Raw genomic sequence first — 20,809 nt, forward strand, 5'->3', positions numbered from 1 at the left:
CTTCTAGCAAGAACTATGAAGCCCAGACTTTACCATGTGAAGTTGGTGGCTATAGTGCCTGGCTGAAGGCTTGATGCCCCTTTCGATGGCCTATCCCAACCCACTCCCTAATCTTGTCTGCCCAGAGGTTACCTCTGTAGAGTGCCAGGCCCAGGACCCACAGGGCCCAGATAGCATATTAGCCAGAACCTGTGGGCAGAGGAGAGGAAAAAGGCTGGAGATGTCAGCAGGAAGAGAACCCCAGTGCCCCACTCTTAAGTTTACATCTCTATCTGTGACCACTGCTACCTTCTTCTCCCAGAAAATCAGATACTGATTCCTCTTTCAATAAAATTTTATTTTAAATCCTTAGTGAATATCTAAGAGGAAAATATAAAGTGCTTGTCTTTTTTTTTTTTTTTTTTGAGATGGAGTCTCGCTCTGTCGCCCAGGCTGGAGTGCAGAGGCCGGATCTCAGCTCACTGCAAACTCCGCCTCCCAGGTTCACGCCATTCTCCTGCCTCAGCCTCCTGAGTAGCTGGGACTACAGACGCCCGCCACCTCGCCCGGCTAGTTTTTTGTATTTTTTAGTAGAGACGGGGTTTCGCCATGTTAGCCAGGATGGTCTCAATCTCCTAACCTCGTGATCCGCCCGTCTTGGCCTCCCAAAGTGCTGGGATTACAGGCGTGAGCCACCGCGCCCGGCAGTGCTTGTCTTTAGAGTTGGGAGGTCAGGGAAGAGGGAGAGGCCCCCTGGGTTCACACCATTTGGAATTTCCCAGTCCCTTACAGATGAAAGAGGGTGTATATGTCAAAATTAAAAAAAAAAAAAGGAAAAAAAATTAGCCTTGAGTGCTCCACCAGCCAGTGTGTGCGAGGATTTTCAGGATACAATTATCACAGACAACTATTGAGACTTATCACAAAGAGGACAGGTCAATCGTGTGAAGAATTAGTCTATTTCAAAGGAGACAGGAAGAACAAAGAGGTGAGGTGGAAGATGGGTACCCCACGCTCTACACCAGGGACAGAATGGCTGCCTGCTGCTCTGGAGTCTCCTCCAGCAAGTATCGGGCAAAGGCCTGCTCCATCTGTATTGGAAGAGATGGAGAAGAGTGTCTTAGTGAGTGCATCAGGGACAGACACCACCCCCAGGAGCTCCTTCCCCACTAGGAAACCCCCTTTGCCTCCTGAAGTACCACTGCCCCCGCTCTCATTAGATGGGTACTCTGCCCCTGCTCTGAGCTCACCTTCACTGTGATAAGATTCTGTGGAGTATGGCTGGGGCCACGGCTCTCTTCCCAGAAATTCAGTGTTACTTGGAACTTCGGTGGGGGGCCTAGGCCCTGGAAGTACTTGGCCAAGTCTGAAAGAGAAAGGGTCAAGGGTTGGAAGAATTTCAAAAAGAAGAGAGGGCCACAGGCAGGGAGGCAATAGTGAGAAACCCATGATGGAGAGAGGTAGGAGGGGGTCCTGCCACAGCAGGAGCTGCAAGGTCAGAAGTACTTGGAACTAAATGCTACTCACCCGTGTGCAAATAGGGAAAGGGTGCCCCTGCCTCAAATAAGTGCTTAGAAGTAGATCACTGCACAGCTGAAAAAGCTCTCTGCTGGGAGAGTTTAGAGTCCTCCCGGGCAGCAGCCCTGGCTGCTAACACAGATGTGCCCAGACCTTTGCTGCTTGCTCACACCCTTCCAGTGCTAGGGTACCCATGGTGCTGGGAACACCCACACTCTGCACCCGTGTACACCTGGTCCCACTCTTAAGGTCAGGTTTAGAATTGAGTAGGAGCTGGAATTGGATGGGAGAGAAGCGCAACCCTAAGGCATGCCTGGACTGTAGTAGAGACAGTGCAGCCAGGGCCAGAGTGTGTGATGTGTGCCAGCTCTCCCAAATCTGTGTATATAGAAGGCCATGAAGCTCAAAATCTCTGTGCCAATTCTTCTGTGCACCTTCACATAGTGACTGCATGCTTCACTGTGATGGTGTTCTTCAAGATACGACACTCTTGTGCTGGGCTCTACCTGAACCACCTCTTCCATTGTCTTGGCTGGAGGAGAGCTGCCAGGTAGCTGCCAGGCTGGGCATATGGCCACACAGGATGTGCACCACACAAGTGCAGGAGTGCCATGCATAGGCTACATGGAGGATCTGCTGGCAGATAGGGAAGTGGCAGGACCCACCAAGTTGGGCCCAGGGGGTACTAAGAGGTAGGGGGTGGGAGCTCAGGTGCCCAGAGAGAGCAGCCTCACCTCTGCAGAAGTAGGCGGTTCTGAAGAGCTCCACACACTCGTTGCTGGGCAGCAGATGTGGGCCTGGCCCAGGTGGAGCCTGGGGTGCATTCCAGAAGATGGGGATGGGGCAAAGGCGCTGCACGAAGAGGCCTCGGGGGTTGCTGGCCACCAGGATGCCCCTCTCAAGCTGGCTCAGCAGGCGCTGCGTGGGCTCCAGTGGGCCAGGCTTGGGGAACAGCACCTGCTCCATGCTGCTCTCAGAGCCTGAGGGCTCAGCCACAAGGCGGCAATCCAGGCTTTGCACCTGGGCCTCGCCCACCACACGCCCGTTGTAGATGAAGGTGAGCAGCAGTGAGTAGTCTGGGGAATAGAACAGCCCTACTTGGTGCTGGAGGAGCATGCAGGTTGGCAGCAGCCCCTCCCCAGGGGAATAGCTCCACCTTCCCTCCCTGCACCAGCCAGGGGACTTCTCAGGTTTTCCTGTCACTCAGGCAAGTAGCTAGTATGTGATTGACCATGAGGCCTCAGGGTTTAATGACCAGGGGCTTGTAGTTTACTAGAAGGTCCCTTGAGATTGGGCCTCTGTTTGGCCCAATGAAATCAACGTCTCAATGTAGATTTCCAGGAGAGTGTATAGGGTGATATTTTTGGGAAGCAAGCTTTTTGGAGTCTGGCCAGGCATGTGGAATTCTCGCCACCTAGAAACCAGTGCCTTGGGCTATGGTAATGTGGGCACAGTTTGCTGTAAGCCCTGACTGACTAGATAATGCATGCACAGTCAAAGGTGGAAGACCTCGGGGCACAGGGCACAGGAGAAAGTCAGAAATGCCATGTACCTGGCTCTGGAGGAAGCAGAAACTCCAGGGACCTCTGATCCCCTTGAAAGGGGGCCTCAGTTGTGTCTGTACCTGGAAGGGAAGCAAAGGCACTGGTCATTCAGAGTGGGACTGGGGAGTCTTGGGCCAGAGGGTGTGGCATGGGGGACAACACAAGAGGCAGGGCAGGTGGTACCTTCCTGTGGCTCAGGGCTGCTGCTGCTGCTGCTCCCGATGTCTGAATGGAGTGCTCCCCCACTGACCTCCTCCTCCTCCTGCAGACACAGTGTCTTTTTTTTTTTTTTTCTTTTTTTGAGACAGAGTTTTGTTCTTGTTGCCCAGGCTGGAGTGCAATGGGGCAATCTCGGCTCACTGCAACCTCCGCCTCCTGGGTTCAAGCGATTCTCCTGCCTCAGCCTCCTGAGTAGCTGGGATTACAGGCAGATGCCACAACACCCAGCTAATTTTTGTATTTTTAGTAGAGACGGGGTTTCACCATGTTGGTCAAGGCTGGTTTTGAACTCCTGACCTCAGGTGATCTGCCCGCCTCGGCCTCCCAAGACACAGTGTCTTTCATTGGCCCACCTCTCCCTCTAGTTACTGTCCTGCCCTCAGGCCCGCCCAGTTCCCTTTCCATCTCTTACATTATTGAGGGATTCCTGGAATACAGAGGGACTGAGTGTGCAGTTCTGCATGGCACCCTCTTCCTCCTTCCTCTCAGAGGACACAGAACTGTGCTGTCGCTTTGATGGTGATTTCTGAGTCCCTGGCTGGCCTGTGGAATTGTTGAGGGAGACAGAAAGGTCAGGGTCTTGAGCAGGGACAGAGGGTAAGGGAGAGGTCTGAGGCAGTGAAGAATGCGCAAGCCTAGGAAGGGAAACCTGGGTAGCAGCCCCCAAGGGCACGGACAAGGCAGAGCTATGAGAAGCCTGGGGGAAGCCCGCACATCTATCCTTCCTCCCCAGTCTGCTGAGTCTAGGAGTGGTTGGGCAAGGGGAAACCCACCAGAGAAGGTTCCTGGTGGCAGCAGCCGATACACCTTGTAGGGCTCAGCAACATCCATGCGGCCCCTCTTAGGAACCTCCTCAAATTCGGTACTCTTGTTGAGTGCACAGCGCAGGCGAGTCTTCCAGACAGCGGGGCCTCCTGTGTCCCCTTCCTTATACTTTCCCTTAAATATTGCCCAGGCCTAGGAAAGAAAGCAAGGGAAAAAGAGGCAGTGTGTTACAGGCTCCAGCTGCCCCTCCAACAGGACTGGCTTTATGGGCGTGCAGCTCTAAGCTCAGAAGGGATCATGCAGGGTCTGTGCTCTGTGTTGCCATCTTGAAATCCCCAGAATTTTTTTTTTTTTTTTTTGAGACAGAGTCTCACTCTGTCGCCAGGCTGGAGTGCAGTGGTACGATCTCGGCTCACTACAGCCTCTGCCTCCCTGGTTCAAGCAATTCTCCTGCCTCAGCCTCCTGAGTAGCTGGGACTACAGGCATGCGCCGCCAGGCCCAGCTAATTTTTGTATTTTTAGTAGAGACGGGGTTTCACCATGTTGGCCAGGATGGTCTTGATCTCTTGACCTCGTGATCCACCCACCTCGGCCTCCCAAAGTGCTGGGATTACAGGCGTGAGCCACTGCGCCTGGCCAAAATCCCCAGAATTTTTGAACAAGGCCTCCACATTTTCATTTTGTACTGGACTCTGCAAATGATGCAGCTAGTTTTCCTCTCCAATGTCTCCCTTGTCTGAAACCCAGGTAGACGCAAGTGCTCGAGGGTGAGTGTACCAGTGTATACACCATCCCTCACGCAGAGGAACAGTGGTTTCCAAGCCCTTTCACCTTGAAGAAGGCAGCATCCTGGTCCTCTCGGAAGTCCTGCTTGCCTGCATGCTTCCAGGGAATCCGGAACATGGTCTTAGCTGTATCATCCCAGCACACTCCGGGGAACTGCCCGCTCTCCACTTGCTCCACCACCCAGTTCCGGAGTTTTCGGGTACAGCGTGCCCTGCCTGATGCCATCCTGGGGGATAAGAGGAGCAGGAAGCGTCAGAACTGACACTTTGGGAGGGAACATCTCCTGAGACCCTGGCCATTGAGACTAGATTCTGGCAACAGGTCCCAGAGATCCCATCCATTTTCTTTTAGCTCTAGACACATTTCAACACTCTATGAGACAGAATTGTTTCCTTTCTGCCATCACTAGCAATGACAAAAAACAAAAACAAAACAAAAACCCAAACATTGTTTTTAGCATTCTAAGCTGTGATACCTGGAAGGAAACCTTGGGCATTGGTCTTAATTTTAGGACTTTTCAGAAATGTATTGTTTAGGAAGTAATTCCTTTGGTGATCATTCCTGGTGAGAGGCCCTGTCTAGATTCCCGAGCATCAGCAGAGGCAGGCTCTGCTGAGATGCATCAGGCCCTTCACCCACTGCCCCACAGCCTACACAACCTAGCCTCTGACCCCCACCCCTCTGCCATCCCCAGGAGTAGGTGGGGCAGGAAGCAGGGGTGGGGGTGGAGCTGCAGCACAAGTGGGCAGGGCCAGATGGCAAGGAAACAAATGGTCCACTGAGGCTGGGGCAATGAGCCTTCTTCCCTGAACAATCCAGCAGGAGGTCCTTCTGACCTTTGCCTACAAGAGTCTGAGGTGCTGGCCTTTGTCAGTCTTATTCTCAGGCTGAATCTCCTACTTCCTGACTTAGAGGTCTTCTGTCTATCCCGCAGTCTAGCAGAGGGACCCCTAGAACCCCCTACCCCCAATCTGGCTGGACTTTCTAGCTCTAGATCCCAGGCTGACTCCCATTCTTGGCTGATCTTACCTGAGTTGCTGTCCAGGCTGTCGCAGGGCTCAGACGACCTCAGCTTAACTCCTGGCTGGGCGGCTGATCTCTCCACCCCTTTCTACAGTCCCCACCCTAAGTTTCGGTTCTCCTCCAGGGAGGGCCTTTTCCCAGAAATCACGTGGTCTCAGAGTTGCAGGGAACTGGTGGCCACCAGGGGGCAGCAGCATCTAAGCATCTCACTATCAGGATGCCACTGTCGCAGCAGGGGGGCCCTGCTCTACCGGCTCAGCTCCATCCTGGCTCATTCCCCTTCCTCCCTCAGATACTCTTGCTTGTATCTGACCTTCTCTGGGTGACACTGCGGCTTCCCCAGGGAGGCCAGTTTCCTGGAGTCAGGCTTGGGACCTCTGGATTGCTGTGTACACCTGTGCATCTGTGTTCCCCTACAGTGCCCACCTGATACATACTGGGTGACTTCAAATACCCGTCGAATTCGATGAAAGGAAGAAAGGAGGCAGGGAGGGAGGGAGCCCAGGCCACGTGGCTGGATGGGGAGGGCCTCCCTTGACCATCCAGGGTGTCAACTCCTTCCTGGTCCTGAGTCCAGGGAGGGTCAGGCACTAGGTTGCAGGGGGCCCTTTTCAGCAAAGCTCTGTTCACCCCACTCTTTCCCTGGTGCCCCTAGATGGTGGCACCAGGAAGAAGGACCACCAAGAAGCCTGGGTGGTAAGATGCCTCTTTATTGGTGCTGGAGCTGTTCCTGAGGGAGTAGGCCATGGGACCCTCATCGGGACCCTTACTCTCAGCTACTTCCTCCTGCGGGGGATACTCTGTCCCAAGGGTACCTCTTCTGTCAGCTTCTGCAGGAGAGAGAAGGTAATGATATTAGGAGCCTGGAGCTCAGACACAGCCTGCACCAGGTGACTTCTGTAGGGTGGGGTCAGAGGTGAGGCTGGGTGGAGGCTATACCTGTAACAAGCGGGCCTGGTAGGCAGGGGGATCCTCTCCAGCCAAAGGCTGGGGGCGTACGTGTAGGTAGCGCTCAGTGGCTGTCTCCAGTTCTTCCACCTCATACAGGGTGGCTGGGTCCAGAGAGTGGGCATTGATGAGGCTCACAAGATACTCTTTGTAGTGTGCCCTGGGGAGAAAAGGGAGCAGAATATTTGTTCTGTTGACTAATATTAACTGAGTGTGTCAACATAGCTGGGCTCTGAGACACTTAGATGAACAAGATTAACAACCCCTGCCTGTGCCCACACTGCATGCTACTATCTATCCATGCCCTTGCCCAGAAAGCCTCCTCCCTTCTACCCACTGCGAGACCTACTGCTCCTAGGGACCCACTTTACTGCCTGGGCATGCCCTCACCACTTCTACCCACCGCCCAACACCATGCCCATGTCCTGCTGACACTCACTGGCACAGGCCAGCATAGCCAGCTGGAGTTTCCTTGCCACAAGCTTCATCCCTGAGCCCATTGGGAACCTCCTTCTGCTCCATTACTCGGCAGCCACCTGAAGGTGAGGGAAGAAGGGAGCCTCTGTTGGGAGGCCAATAACCACAAAGCTCCAGAACTGGGATACTCACAAGGTAGGGAAGGCAGCCTCCAAGGAAGGGACTGAGCACAGCAACTCCCGCTTTCCCAGTGGTGCTGGTGGGTACTCAGAGGTGCCATCAGCGGCAGACCATCTGATACAGAGGCAGGAACTTGTCCCTACTTTTATCCAAGCTGGCTTTTGGTTCATAAACACATACCCTCTTGAGATAGCTTTTTTTTTTTTGGTTGTTATTTATCTCTTGACTAGTTAACTTACTTATTCTGTGAAGGTCTTACCTCTTTTTTTTTTTTAAATAGAGACAGGGTCTCATTATGTTGTTCATGCTGGTCTCAAACTCCTGGGCTCAAGTAATCCTCTTGCCTTAGCCTCCCAAAGTGCTGGGATTACGGGTGTGAGCCACCACTCCTGGCTACCTCTGTTTTTTTTTTTTTTTTTTTTTTTGAGATGGAGTTTCACCCTTGTTGCCCAGGCTGGACTGGAGTGCAATGGCGCAATCTTGGCTCACTGCAATCTCGGCCTCCTTCCGGGTTCAAGCGATTCTCCTGCCTCAGCCACCCGGGTAGCTGGGATTACAGGTGCTTGCCACCACACCTGGCTAATTTTTTTTTGTATTTTTAGTACAGACAGGGTTTCACCTTGTTGGCCAGGCTGGTCTCGAACTCCTGACCTCAGGTGATCCACCTGCCTTGGCCTCCCAAAGTGCTGGGATTATAGGCATGAGCCACTGCGCTTGGCCACCTCTTTTTTTTTTTTTTGAGACTGAGTCTCACGGTTGCCCAGGCTGGAGTGCAGTGGTGCGATCTTGGCTCATTGCAAGCTCCGCCTCCCAGGTTCATGCCATTCTCCTGCCTCAGCCTCCTGAGCAGCTGGGACTACAGGCACCTGCCACCACGCCCGGCTAATTTTTTCTATTTTTTAGTAGAGACGGGGTTTCACTGTGTTAGCCAGGATGGTCTCCATCTCCTGACTTCATGATCCGCCCGCCTTGGCTTCCCAAAGTGTTGGGATTACAGGCATGAGCCACCGCACCTGGCAGGCCACCTCTATTTTTTTTTAAAAAAAATTTAAAGCCTACAGCACCTGGTATTCCCAGCCAATCTCTCATCCAAGTACTAACTAGGCCCGAACCTGCTTAGCCTCCAAGATCAGAAAAGATTAGTCACATTCAGGGTGGTATGGACTGTAGACTTGCCTCTGTCTACACTGTAGGAAGTGAAAGAGGTTAGAACCACACGTAACACCTTTCTGTTACCCTCATGGAATCTAAAACAGTGCCCTGCAACTAGCAGGTCTCATTAAACACTCATTGAGTTAATTAATGAATTATGATCATTTGGGAATGGGAGAAGAAAATTAGTATTAATGCCTTCTTGGGTACCAGGTTCTTTAAAGATGTCTTACGTAAAGTGGCTTAGCTGCAAGGTAGATACTACCCCTATTTTACAGCGGAAGAAACAAGGCCTGGAGTCTCAATTAACTTGCCAAAGGGCGTGCAACAAGTGGCCCCAGACCCAAGCCTCCCCTTTACCCATCATACAGTGGGAGCCCAGCACACCATCTCTTCTTCTCAAAGGCTTGTCCTAACACTCACCTCCAGGGACTGCCCGGGCCCCAGCTGGAGGCTCTGTATTAAACATGACATTATTGTCCTGAGGAGGAGAGACAGATGGGTGTTACATTCCCCTTGATGCCAGTCCCTGTTGCATTTCCTAGCATGAAGTCTTTTCCATTCTTGCCCACCCTGGGCCCAGTCTTCTTCTCTCCTGACCACCTCTGACCTGTAGCAGCTTCTGAAGCCGGAGAGCAGTCCAGTCCCGTAGGTAGAAGAGACAGTCTCGAGGGTGGTGGCCGTGCAGAGACTTTTTCACCCTGCAGTTAGGGTCTGGACATTTCTGGCAGAAACCCAGATGGGAGAGAGGAAGTTGGAGACTGTTGGGGTCCTGGCCTCTCAGGAACCCCTGCGTGAGGGGTGTATGGGTGAGGGGAGATGGAGACATTGGAGGAGCAAGCAAAGGGTAAGGGGATAGAGAGTTGTGCTTTACATCCCATTGACCTCTTCTCTTCCCCGGGGCCACTCCTCAATGGCCTCTGCCTCTCAAACCCAATGGAGGCCCCCACCCTTCCATCCCTTCGCCAACTCTCTGGGCTCACATTCTTGGCATAAAAGGCATTGTAGCAGCCGCTGCAGAACTGGTGGCGGCACTGGGTACAGTGAAAGTGCATGCAGCCTCCTCGGGCCAGGGCATACGAGAACTTGCATTTGGGGCAGTCTGCAAAGGACAAGAGATCAGGGCTGGAGCTGCCACTGCAGCTCAAGGCCCTCAAGAAGAGAGCTGCTGGCAATGACAGGCTTCTGAGCAAACAGGCCAAGTGGGGCAGCCTTACCAATGCCGTTTTCCTGAAGATACATTGCTAGGCCCTGGGCCTGGTATTCTGGGTCATTCATGCGTTTCCAGTTCTGGAAGTCCTCACAGCTCCGACCTCGGTGCTGCTCCTCCCACTGCCGGAGGGAAAGTAGGCTTCACGTGGGAGCTCTATCCCATCCCCTGGCCCTTCTTCCTAGCCCCTCCACTCACATCCAGTGGTCCCCAGCTTGGTTTATGTCACTGCCACCTACCATTTGCTCAGATCTAAAAATGAGAGGCCATCCTTGGTTCTTTCATTTTCTCCTACCGCCTCACACTCCTTTTGCCTTGTTTCCACCCCACAGACCATCTCAACATTATCCCCTTTTCCTTCATCCCTACTGCTACCACTTTACTCCAGGTCACTATCAGCCCTTGCCTCAATTGCTTGCCTTGGTTACTAGTCTGTTTCCCATTCCTGCACCCCTAGGATCAATTCTCCCCATAGCTGTCAAAAGGACTTCAAAATTGTAAGTCAGGTAGCTTCCACAGTATTGGTGGTGTTTTTGGTCCCGTGGTAGTCTCAGGTGTTCACTTTGTTTCAGACATGATGCAGATGAAATTTTTTTTTTTTTTTTTTTTTTGAGATGGAGTCTCGCTCTGTCACCCAGGCTGGAGTGCAATGGCGTGATCTCGGCTCACTGCAGCCTCCACCTCCTGGGTTCAAGTGATTCTCCTGCTCCAGCCTCCAGAGTAGCTGGGATTACAGGCACATGCCACCATACCCGGCTAATTTTCGTATTTTTAGTAGAGACGGGGTTTCACCATATTGGGCAGGCTGGTCTTGAACTCCCGACCTCAAGTGATCCACCCACCATGGCCTCCCAAAGTGATGGGATTACAGGCAGAAGCCACTGTGCCTAGCCAAATATTATACTTCTTAAAAGATAAATGTGGTTGGGCATAGTGGCTCATGCCTGTAATCCCAGTACTTTGGAAGGCTAAGGCGAGGGATCACTTGAGACCAGGAGTTGGAGGCTATAGTGAGCTGTGACTGCACCAGAGGACCCCAGCCTGGGTGTGAGTGAGTCCTTGTCTCTAAAAATAAATAAATAAATAAACGAAAGATAAATGAGATAGTATCACCCTTGCTTTTTCTCAGAATGAAGGCGGACGGATACCTGCCTCACTTGGCCTCCAGGGCTCTCCAGACCTGGCAGCTGGCTTCTCTCTGACCACCTGCCACTCCCACCTTGCTTTCCAGGCTCCAGCCACCCAACACTTTTTTCTGACTCTGGTCCTTTCCATGTGTTGTTCTTTCTCTCCCAAATGCTCTCTGCGTGGCTGGCTTCTTTTTAATGTTTAGGCCTGAGCTTAAACCATTTTAGAGAAGACTTGTCTGACCTCTCTACCCTAAGTAGGTCCACTCTGTTACCCTGATCTCAGATTCCTGTTTGTTTTCTTCATAGAACTTAAGCCTATGTATAATTAGTTCCTCTGGCTTACTTCCCTTCCTTCCTCCTCCCCTTTCCTTTCTCTCCCGATTTCCTCCCTCCCTCTGCTTTCTTCCCTTTCTCCTTGTGCCTAGTCTTTCTGACTAGTCTGTAAGCTCTTTTGACCTCAGAGCTCATATATATTTTGCTCTCCAGTATACAAACTCCCCTGAGTCTAACACAGTACCTGGCAGTAGCTCAGCAAGTATTTCTGAAAGGATGAATGTGCCTCACCTGGCGCTTGCAGCGCACACAGAAGGTCTGGTGACACTGGGGACAAGTCGCCTCCAGCTGCTCACGCTCATATATGAAGCCAAAGGAGCACTGTAAGTACAAGAGCATAAAGTTATCAAAGGCCTGACATGGAACCATCCCCTGTCCCTCCACAGTAGCTCCCCTGGGCAGGCCACTTACCTGGGCACACCACAAGAACTTGGGGTCCCGCATCAGCACACCCTCGGTCAGCTTCTTATGGAACAACGCATAGGCATCTGGCTCTAGGCTCTCTCGAAGCTGGGGACAGGATGCAGAGGTGGTGGGTGGGAGGGTTGCTATTCAAAGCTCAGGGTACCTGAGTCCTAGAGGGGCTGCAGTACCTGGATGTCAAGGGTAGAGAAGTAGCTGAGCAACTGTGTGTCATCGGTGAGGTCAGGGCGGCCACAGGCAGGGCACACCATGTCTGTGATGTGCTTCTCCTTCAAGGCGATGGTGAAGTGCTGGCGGAAGCAGTCAGGACAGATGGTGCACTCACAGGAAGTCAGGGCCTGCATCTGGAGGGTGAGGGGTTGGAGGGAGGGGGTCAGAAGCCACAGCTGCCAGCCTAGGGAAGAGGCAGTGGCCAGGTGTCTACTAAGAAATCAGGCTCTAATTAACAACTAGGCAGGGTTAACAACCTCAAGTGCCAGCAGGGGCCAGGCAGGCAACCTAAACATCTGAAGACAGTCAGGTGGAGGAAAATAGACAATGATGACACCTAAGGTAAAGACAAAAGTGCCTATAAAAACATTCATATTCCATTAAATATACAAGTAACATGCTTGAAATGACAAAACTATAGAGGTGGAGAACAGATTCATGGTTGCTGGGTGACTAGAAGTGGTGGCAGAAGGGTATAATTAAAGAGGTACATGAGGGAGTTCCTCTGTGGTGAGGAAACAATCTGTATCTTGATTATGGTGGTGGTTATATGTATCTATACATGGGACAGAACTGCACAGAACCACACATACACACAGTGGCACATCCACGTGAAAAATGAACAAGACCTATGGTAAAGCTAACGTTGTAGCAATGTCTATTTCTTGGTCTTGATATTGTACTATAATTATATAAGAAATCACCACTGGGGGTCGGGCATGCTGGCTCACACCTGTAATCCCAGTACTTTGGGAAGCCAAGGTGGGCGGATCACTTGAGGCCAGGAGTTCGAGACCAGCCTGCCAACATGGCGAAACCTTGTCTCTACTAAAAATACAAAAATTAGGCCAGCCACCATGGCTCGTGCCCGTAATCCCAGCACTTTAGGAGGCTGAGGCAGGCGGATCACCTGAGGTCAGGAGTTCCACACCAGCCTGACCAACATTGAGAAACCCTGTCTCTACTAAAAATACAAAATTAGGCAGGTGTGGTGGCGCATGCCTGTAATCCCAGCTACTCAGGAGGCTGAGGCAGGAGAATCACTTGAACCCGGGAGGCGGAGGCTGCAGTGAGCCGAGATCGCACCATTGCACTCCAGCCTGGGCAACAAGAGCAAAACTCCATCTCAAAAAAAAAAAAAAAAAAAAAAAAAAAAAATTAGCCGGGCGTGGTAGAAGATGCCTGTAATCACAGCTATTCGGGAGGCTGAGACAGGGGAATCGCTTGAACAGGGAGGTGGGGGTTGCAGTGAGCCATAATTGCGCCACTGCGCTCCAGTCAGGGTGACAGAGCGAGACTCCGTCTCAAAAAAATAAAGTCATCACTGGGTGAAGGTGAGTGAAAAGTACACAGGACTCTATGTACTATTTTTGAAACTTCCTGTAGATTCTACAATTATTTATTTATTTAATTGATTTTGAGACAGAGTCTTACTCCATCGCTCAGACTGGAGTGCCGTGGCACAATCCTGGGTCACTGCAACCTCTGTCTCCCAGGTTCAAGAGATTTTCCTGCTTCAGCCTCCCAAGTAGCTGGGATTACAGGCACCCGCTACCATGCCCAGCTAATTTTTGTATTTTTTGTAGAGACAGGGTTTCACCATGTTGGTCAGGCTGGTTTCAAACTCCTGACCTCAGGTGGTCCACCCGCCTTGGCCTCCCAAAGTGCTAGGATTACAGGTGTGAGCCACTGTGCCTGGCCAACTTTATTTATTTATTTATTTACTTACTTATTTTTAATTTCTTTTTTTTTTTTTTTTGAGATGAAATCTCATTCTGTTGCCCAGGTTGGAGTGCAGTGGCACAATCTTGGCTCACTGCAACCTCCGCCTCCCAGGTTCAAGCGATTCTCCTGCCTCAGCCTCCCGAGTAGCTGGGATAACAGGCACACGCCACCATGCCTGGCTAATTTTTGTATTTTTAGTAGAGACGGGGTTTCACCATGTTGACCAGGATGGTCTAAATCTCTTGATCTCGTGATCAACCCACTTGGCCTCCCAAAGTGCAGGGATTACAGGCGTTAGCCACCACGCCCAGCCCTTTATTTATTTTTTTAGAGATGGGAGTCTTATTATGTTGCCCATGCTGGTCTCTAACTCCTAGCTTCAAGGAATTCTCCCACCTCAGACTCCCAAAGCGCCAGGATTACAGGCATAAGGCATCATGCCCAGCAAAATTCTTTTTGAAAACACATCCACAGTAGCGCTGTCACACACACACACACAAATGAACAGTAATTTTTTTTTTTTTTTTTTTGAGATGGAGTCTCGCTCTGTCGCCCAGGCTGGAGTGCAGTGGCCGGATCTCAGCTCACTGCAAGCTCCGCCTCCCCGGTTCACGCCATTCTCCTGCCTCAGGCTCCCGAGTAGCTGGGACTACAGGCGCCCACCACTGCGCCCGGCTAGTTTTTTTTTTTTTTTTGTATTTTTTAGTAGAGACGGGGTTTCACCGCGTTAGCCAGGATGGTCTCGATCTCCTGACCTCGTGATCCGCCCGTCTCGGCCTCCCAAAGTGCTGGGATTACAGGCTTGAGCCACCGCGCCCGGCCTTTAATTTTTTTTTTTTGAGACAGAATCTCACTCTGTTGCCCAGGCTGGAGTGCAGTGATGCAATCTCTGCTCCCTGCAAGCTCCACCTCCTGGGTTCATGCCATTCTCCTGCCTCAGCCTCCCGAGTAGCTGGGACTACAGGCACCTGCCACCACACTCGGCTAATTTTTTGTATTTTTAGTAGAGACAGGGTTTCACCATGTCAGCCAGGATGGTCTCCATCTCCTGACCTCGTGATCCACCTGCCTTGGCCTCCCAAAATGCTGGCATTACAGGCGTGAGCCACTGCGCCCGGCCTAGTAATTCTTTAATATCAGCAAATATCCAGTTTATAGGAACAAGCCCTTCTTAGCTCCCAAGCCTCCACGTACTCTAGGTCAGAGCAGTTAGACTGGCTCTGTATGTGTTTTGTTTTGGTTTTACTCTGTATTTTTAAAATAATTGTAGAGGTCAAGAGTTCGAGACCAGCCTGGCCAATATGGCAAAACTGTCTCTACTAAAAATATAAAAATTAGCCGAGTGTGGTGGCAGGCGCCTGTAATCCCAGCTACTCAGGAGGCTGAGGCAGGAGAACTGCTTGGAGGAGGTGGAGGTTACAGTGAGCTGAGATTGCGCTACTGTACTCCAGCCTGGGGTCAAGACTGAAATTCCATCTCAAAAAAAAATAAATAAGTAAATAAATAAAGTTTTACATTTTAGAGATATATACTGAAGCATTTATAAGCTATATTATGCCTGATATTTGATATAAAAATAACCGTCTGTGTATATATGTGAAATAAAGACTGATCATATTTGTTGACAATTGCTGAAGCTTGATGATGAATACACTGGGATTGGAAGGGTTGCAGGGGGATATGGGAATTTGTTATACAGTGTAGTACAACTTTTCTACTATTGCATGTTTGAAAATTTCCATAATAGGAAATTTTTTTTCAAGGGAGGAGATAAGCCTATTCCTGACCTCCCCCTCCCAGAAGCCTTCAGGGGTACATGGGCAACTGAAGAGCAGAAGACAGGATCAGAGATGGGGACTGGGGTAGGGTGGGGGTCCAAAAGAATAGAGTAATTCTTGGACCAGGTACTGTGGGGAGGGACTTACCCGGTTGTGGGGCAGGGCCCAGCCACACACAGCACACTCCTGGGCAAGCAAGCGGCGCAGGAAGGCCCGGTCCTGGCTGTGCCTTACAGCTTCTACCACGTCCCCCAACTCATAGTTCCTGGGTGTCTCCTGCAGCAATGACAGCGCCAGCTCTGCCCGGCCCCAGCTGGGGAGTGCGTAGACTGCCAAAAGCCGCCTGACCAGGCTCTGCAATGTGATTCAGGTGGAGGGGGGAAGTGCTGTCAGACTCCAGGGACCCTTCCCCTCAGCTCCCTCTTGCTCCTCTAGGTGGACCCTTGGGTTTCTTGCCTCCTCCCAGCACCTGCTTGTCTGGCCCATCCCAGGAAGGGGTGGGCTCAGGGCCACTGTCCCAGAGGCGCTGGTGGAAGGGCTCTAGGCGTTGGCGCTGTAGCTCAGTCAGGGCCCGTGACACATCACCTCCATGCTGGAACAATGCCTGGAGAGACCCCTCCTCAGGCCCAAAGCCTAGAGACTGGAGCTCCTGCACCTGCAAGATGGGAGTGGTGAGAGGGAGTGAAGTGGGAAAGCAAGCAAGGGAGAATGTGAGAGATGCAGACTCTCGACCCTATCCCATATCCAGCACAGCTGATACCTTCCTTCGCCTGGTCCTCACACATTCCTCCACAGCTTCATCAAGGTTGCCATGACGATCCAGCCAGGCTTTCCGGGCCTCCTGACAGGAAAAGGCACCCAGCCCAGGGTCCTGCTGTCCAGCCAGCTCAGCCACCATCTCCAGCACGTAGGGCAGTTCTGAGCGCAACCACTGCAGAGGCACCTCAGTGCCCGAGTACTGCAGAGCCGAGAAGATCTCCTCTGGACAGGCACCTGCGGCTTCCCCTTCCTAAGGCACAGTCCTGCCCATCAGGCCCATCAGGTGGGGCACACCCTTCACCCACCCTCAGCCTGATCTAAGATGGTGACAGTGGCTCAGCTCAGACATATGGATCATGTCATCAGTGCACAGCATGGTAACTGCCTCAGTAACAAGGAGCTGCTGCTAACAATGACAAGGTTCATAGAAACTATTAACCACCTGCAGCATCTCCTTTCCCACACCAGCTCAGCCCTACCTCATCCCAAGCCCAGTCCTTACCCGGATCATGCTCACTAGCTGGAGGCCTTCCTCCCGCATCTTGTCTTGGCGCTGCTTCCCAGGGTCTCCACAGGAACTGGGCAGGGAGGCACTAAGGCGTTGTGGGGGCCCAAGCTTAGGGGGACCCTTTTCCAAAGAGCTGGCATAGGGCCGGGGGGCACGTTGTACTGGAATGGGGCTACTAGTCCGGTTGCACATTACACACACCCAGCCAGGGCTCGAGTTGCAGAAGGTACAGTGAATACAGTACCAGACATGACTCTGGGCAGATGCCAGCAAAGTATCCCCCTGCTGGGAAGGCAGAGAGAATTATCCCTTTGACTGGCTGGCTGAGGTTCACAACAGAAATACAGGGAGTTGGGAGGAAGTAAAGGAAAACATGGGATAGAAAAGAAGAGAATGACTTGAGGTAACACACAATAAAGAGCTGGGAAGGCCAGGAACAGGTTACCTGAAGGGGTTGCAGGCAAATGCCAGCATCTCGGGAATCCACCACCAGGCTGGGAGGCTGGGCCAGCCGAGGTCGCTCACATATGGAACACAGCACAGCTGCTGCCTCATTCTCAAAGGTACAGCTCTGGCAGGCCCACCGACCCCTTGCAAGATCAGGTTCTAGGCCTCCAGTTCCTTGGGCACCCTCAGTTCCCAACCCCAACCCCTTACAGCCTCGGGGCCGATCACAGGCCACACAGAGCACTGCCCAAGGCTCATTTAGCATGGCACAGGCAGCACAGTGCCAGGGCAAACGAGCACTTGCAGGATTAGGGGAAGAAAGAGAGCTGTCCCCCAGTGCCAGCAGGGAGGTCGACTGGGGCCGTGGTTGGGCTGAGGCAGGTAAACTGTAATGGAAAAGCAGACATGGCCTACTGAAGTGGCACCTGGTGCCTGGATCCCTCACCTCTAAGCATTCCCCATTTCCTGGGTAACAACACATGTCTCTGGCCTTTGCACACATTGTACCTGTCTCGAACACTCCTATACCCATAGCCTATGCAACATTTAAATGACAGTTTAAAGCTCACTTCTTCCTAGTAGACACTGCTAATACATGGCCTGACCTACACTAGATGTTTAAAATATTGCCACCTGATTCAGCTGACCCTTCAGACTAGGTTGCAAACCACCTACTACCATAACAACCGGGGTTACTATAATTGCTACTTGTTTGATGTATATGTCTATTATCTCCTTCAGGGTTCTGATTGGCTACTTCTCCTCTATTAAACAGTCTTTACCACAGAAACTGGCAGGTAGTCCATAACCAAGTGATATTAAGTTCTCTAAATTTCACTCACCCAGAAGAGAAACTCTCTCACCTGGGGCTTAGGTGGGTACCCTGGAGGACCCCAGGCAGGGTCTGGCGGAGGTGATGAGCACGGGATGGGTGTCCATGGAACAGGTGGTCACAGGCTGGACACAGGGCCTGTTTACAGGATGGGCAGTGCAGTGTGCCTGGGGCAGAACCACAGAGGAAGCAGGGACCAGGAGTGGAGCCTGGAGAGCAGGAGAGATAGAACATCTTTCCAAAAAAGACCAAGTTACATCTGAATCTGCTGTGGATGGGGGCAAATCACAAGACTACTTTTTAACACATCTGGCCCAAGAAAACAATTTTAATCTCTTTTAAAAAACAAAGAGGCCGGACACAGTGGTTCATGCCAGTAATCCCAACAATTTGGGAGGCTGAGGCGGGTGGATCACCTGAGGTCGGGAGTTCCAGACCAGCCTGACCAACATGGAGAAACCCTGTATCTACCAAAAATACAAAATTAGCCGAGTGTGGTGGTGCATGCCTGTAATCCCAGCTACCTGGGAGGCTGAGGCAGGAGAATCGCTTGAACCCGGAAGGCGGAGGTTGCGGTGAGTGGAGATCGCACCATTGCACTCCAGCCTGGGTAACAAGAGCAAAACTCTGTCTCAAAACAAACAAACAAACACAAAGGAAGATAACCAAAAAGGCAGAGGAGCATCCCAAATTTCCATCAATATAGCTTCCTACTTGGTCCCCAATTTAGGACCAATAATACCTGGGGCAGAGGGTGTGGTGAGGGGGCCAGGAGCAATCTCTCTCAATAGGGGGTCAAATTCTGAAAGCTGTAGCATCTGAAAAAGAAAGGGCAGGGAATGAACAAGGGTTTAGGGATACAGAGTCCCACAATTCCGGTTCCCTTTGTATACCAGCCCCTTTCCTGCCTTCCTTACATCATCTTCAACCTTGTCTTCCAACAGCTGCTCCAGTGCCTGCTGTCTTGGATGAGTATTCTGTAATAATACAGATAAAAACGGTTTCCACCTAGACCCCTAGAACAAAGCCCTCCCTCTAAGCCCTGGTCCCTTAACATTCACAGAGGGAAAATCAGTACCCGGAGCTCCCAGAATGCTGAACTACGCCCATAGTTCAGCAGCACAGGGGTCCTCAGACTTACTTGAGTTAGGCTGGGCTCCCCAGCCCTGGTGCATAAGTCCATCAAGACTAGAGGAGCATCTCACCTGCAATAGCAGGCTGAGCTCTGTCCGAAGCAGCAGTACTTCCAGTGTGACTGTAGCAACCTGGTGCTCATTTGGCTCCTCTTGCCCTTCGGGGAAGCTCAACCCATCTGGCTGCTCCTCTGTATAGCCATATAATCGCAGCACATCTCGGCCCCCCTGCCACACATTCACAACCAGTCACCACCCAGGAGGCTTCCTGCCTAGTAGGGCTGGACCCCTCCCCATTCAGCACAATCTCAGGCCTTTTCTAGCCAAACCCCAGCCCAGACCCAGCCCCCTCTCCCGTAAGGCCAGGGGATTCACCTGCACAGCATCCACCGTGCTGCGAAAGACAGGGTTATTAAACTTGACGCCGCGCCAGTACCGGGGCCGCTGAGGGCTGAGAAGGTTGCGGCCATATTTCTCCAGGATGTTCAGGGCCGTGGACAGGGTACTGAGGTAGTTTCGGGGCTGGGAGCAATGAGAGCAGAGAGTTGTAAGCGTAGCCCGGGCCTCAGGCCCTGGTGCCCCCTTCCAAGCGGGGCCGGGCCTCACCTCCCCATGGGCGTTGCAGCGGACCAGGCGTGCGGCGTCCAGCTGCAGGTAGCGGGCGGTTGGCGGCAGAGAGCTGGCTAGCAGCGGCCGGAGCTGCTCCAGGGAAAACGCCTGCCCAGAATCCCTCCTCAGGGCGCTCGCCAGCTCCTCGCGGGCCACCAGGAAGGCCCGCTCCTCTTCCTCCCCCGGCATCCTGAGAAAGGAGTCAGCCCCAGCCTTGCCGCCCGCCGGGACCCGGCGCGGGCAGCGCGCGGCCCAAGCGCCGCCCCTCCCGTCTGGTGCCCGGCTTTGAGGCCCACCCCGGCCCGCGTAGCCGCCCCGGGTCACTCAGACCACAGTCATTCTCCAGCCCCCGGCCCAGCGCCAGGGTTAGCCGAGAACAGGAAGTACTAGGAAAGAGGGCGGGACAGCGACCCAATTTCAGAGGAACGGGCGGGGCTTAAGGTTAAGCTGGGAGCGGGTGTCCCGAAACCAGGGGGCGTGGCCAAGAGGGAGGGCCAGGTCCCAAGCAATGAGAAGGCAAATGGCTCCTGGCTCCTCCCTCAATGCGCCCCAGCATCTTCCCTCAGTCAAGCGCTCTTCCCCGCCTTCCTCCAGTCTGGTTCCACCCCTTCCGGATAGCCCCAGGCGCGGGGTTATCCTATTCAGCTCAAAACCTTCCTTTTTCTAGCTGGACCAGTCCGCTACGCTCCGGGCCTCACCGGGGAAGTCCCACCCTGCAGGGGAACCGACTCTGGCCGGCCCTAGCCCCTCTTGAGCGAGTCCCGCCCCATCTCCGGTCTGTCCTGAAGGCTGAGGGAAGACCCTCACCCAGCCCCTGCCCTCTCCCTTCTAAGGGCGGCTAGCCCTTCTCCACCCCAGGCGCTCCCTCTGGCTGCCCCTCCTACTCGCTCTCATCTCTCTCCGTCCGCTGTTTGCGGTCGAGACTTCTTGGGGGAGCCCCGCCACTGGATACCCGCTTTGCGATACTCCCACCTCTCTTACCCCGACCCTGGACTTCTCGTGGGCCCTAGCTATAAGCCCCGCCCCTCTCCAAGGGACAGCCCCCGCTCCAGTCTCCGCGGTCCTACTCACCCCAGCCCCTCTCTCGGGCAGCCCCTGGGCTTGTGACCCAGCCAGCACCGCCTCTCCTAGTGGCAACTGGCTGGGAATGGCTGAGGGGCTACCTACTGCTTGCGGCCTGC

General features: G+C 52.8%; 2 protein-coding genes across 3 annotated transcripts; both read right to left on the reverse strand.

Moving 5' to 3' along the window:
* Window positions 1–919: 919 nt before the first annotated feature.
* LOC105477854 (interferon regulatory factor 9) lies at window positions 920–6,472 on the reverse strand. Its single transcript, XM_011734692.3, has 9 exons — window positions 5,841–6,472; window positions 4,857–5,037; window positions 4,034–4,217; window positions 3,673–3,803; window positions 3,225–3,303; window positions 3,050–3,121; window positions 2,232–2,573; window positions 1,230–1,345; window positions 920–1,070 (listed from the first exon to the last, which is right to left on the reverse strand). The coding sequence occupies exons 2-9, from the start codon at window positions 5,034–5,036 to the stop codon at window positions 996–998; spliced, it is 1,179 nt and encodes a 392-aa protein (XP_011732994.1). The 5' UTR covers window position 5,037; window positions 5,841–6,472; the 3' UTR covers window positions 920–995.
* A 51-nt stretch (window positions 6,473–6,523) lies between these two features.
* LOC105477855 (ring finger protein 31) lies at window positions 6,524–20,670 on the reverse strand. Of its 2 annotated transcripts, XM_011734693.3 has the most exons (21): window positions 19,626–20,670; window positions 19,395–19,541; window positions 19,092–19,247; window positions 18,804–18,863; window positions 18,629–18,704; window positions 17,918–18,095; window positions 17,053–17,440; window positions 16,602–16,892; window positions 16,101–16,349; window positions 15,810–15,995; window positions 15,488–15,694; window positions 11,798–11,971; window positions 11,616–11,714; window positions 11,436–11,525; window positions 9,749–9,863; window positions 9,515–9,633; window positions 9,142–9,255; window positions 8,955–9,012; window positions 7,222–7,318; window positions 6,774–6,942; window positions 6,524–6,664 (listed from the first exon to the last, which is right to left on the reverse strand). In XM_011734693.3, exons 1-21 carry the CDS (start codon window positions 19,815–19,817, stop codon window positions 6,611–6,613), a joined length of 3,219 nt encoding a protein of 1,072 aa, XP_011732995.2. In that variant the 5' UTR covers window positions 19,818–20,670; the 3' UTR covers window positions 6,524–6,610. The 2 variants fall into 2 exon arrangements, with proteins under 2 accessions (XP_011732995.2, XP_011732996.2); XM_011734694.3 differs by lacking the exon at window positions 19,626–20,670 and having other exon boundaries at window positions 19,028–19,247.
* Between the last annotated feature and the right edge of the window lie 139 nt (window positions 20,671–20,809).

This window comes from Macaca nemestrina, chromosome 7 (assembly GCF_043159975.1).
Source record: "Macaca nemestrina isolate mMacNem1 chromosome 7, mMacNem.hap1, whole genome shotgun sequence".
Taxonomy (NCBI): domain Eukaryota; kingdom Metazoa; phylum Chordata; class Mammalia; order Primates; family Cercopithecidae; genus Macaca; species Macaca nemestrina.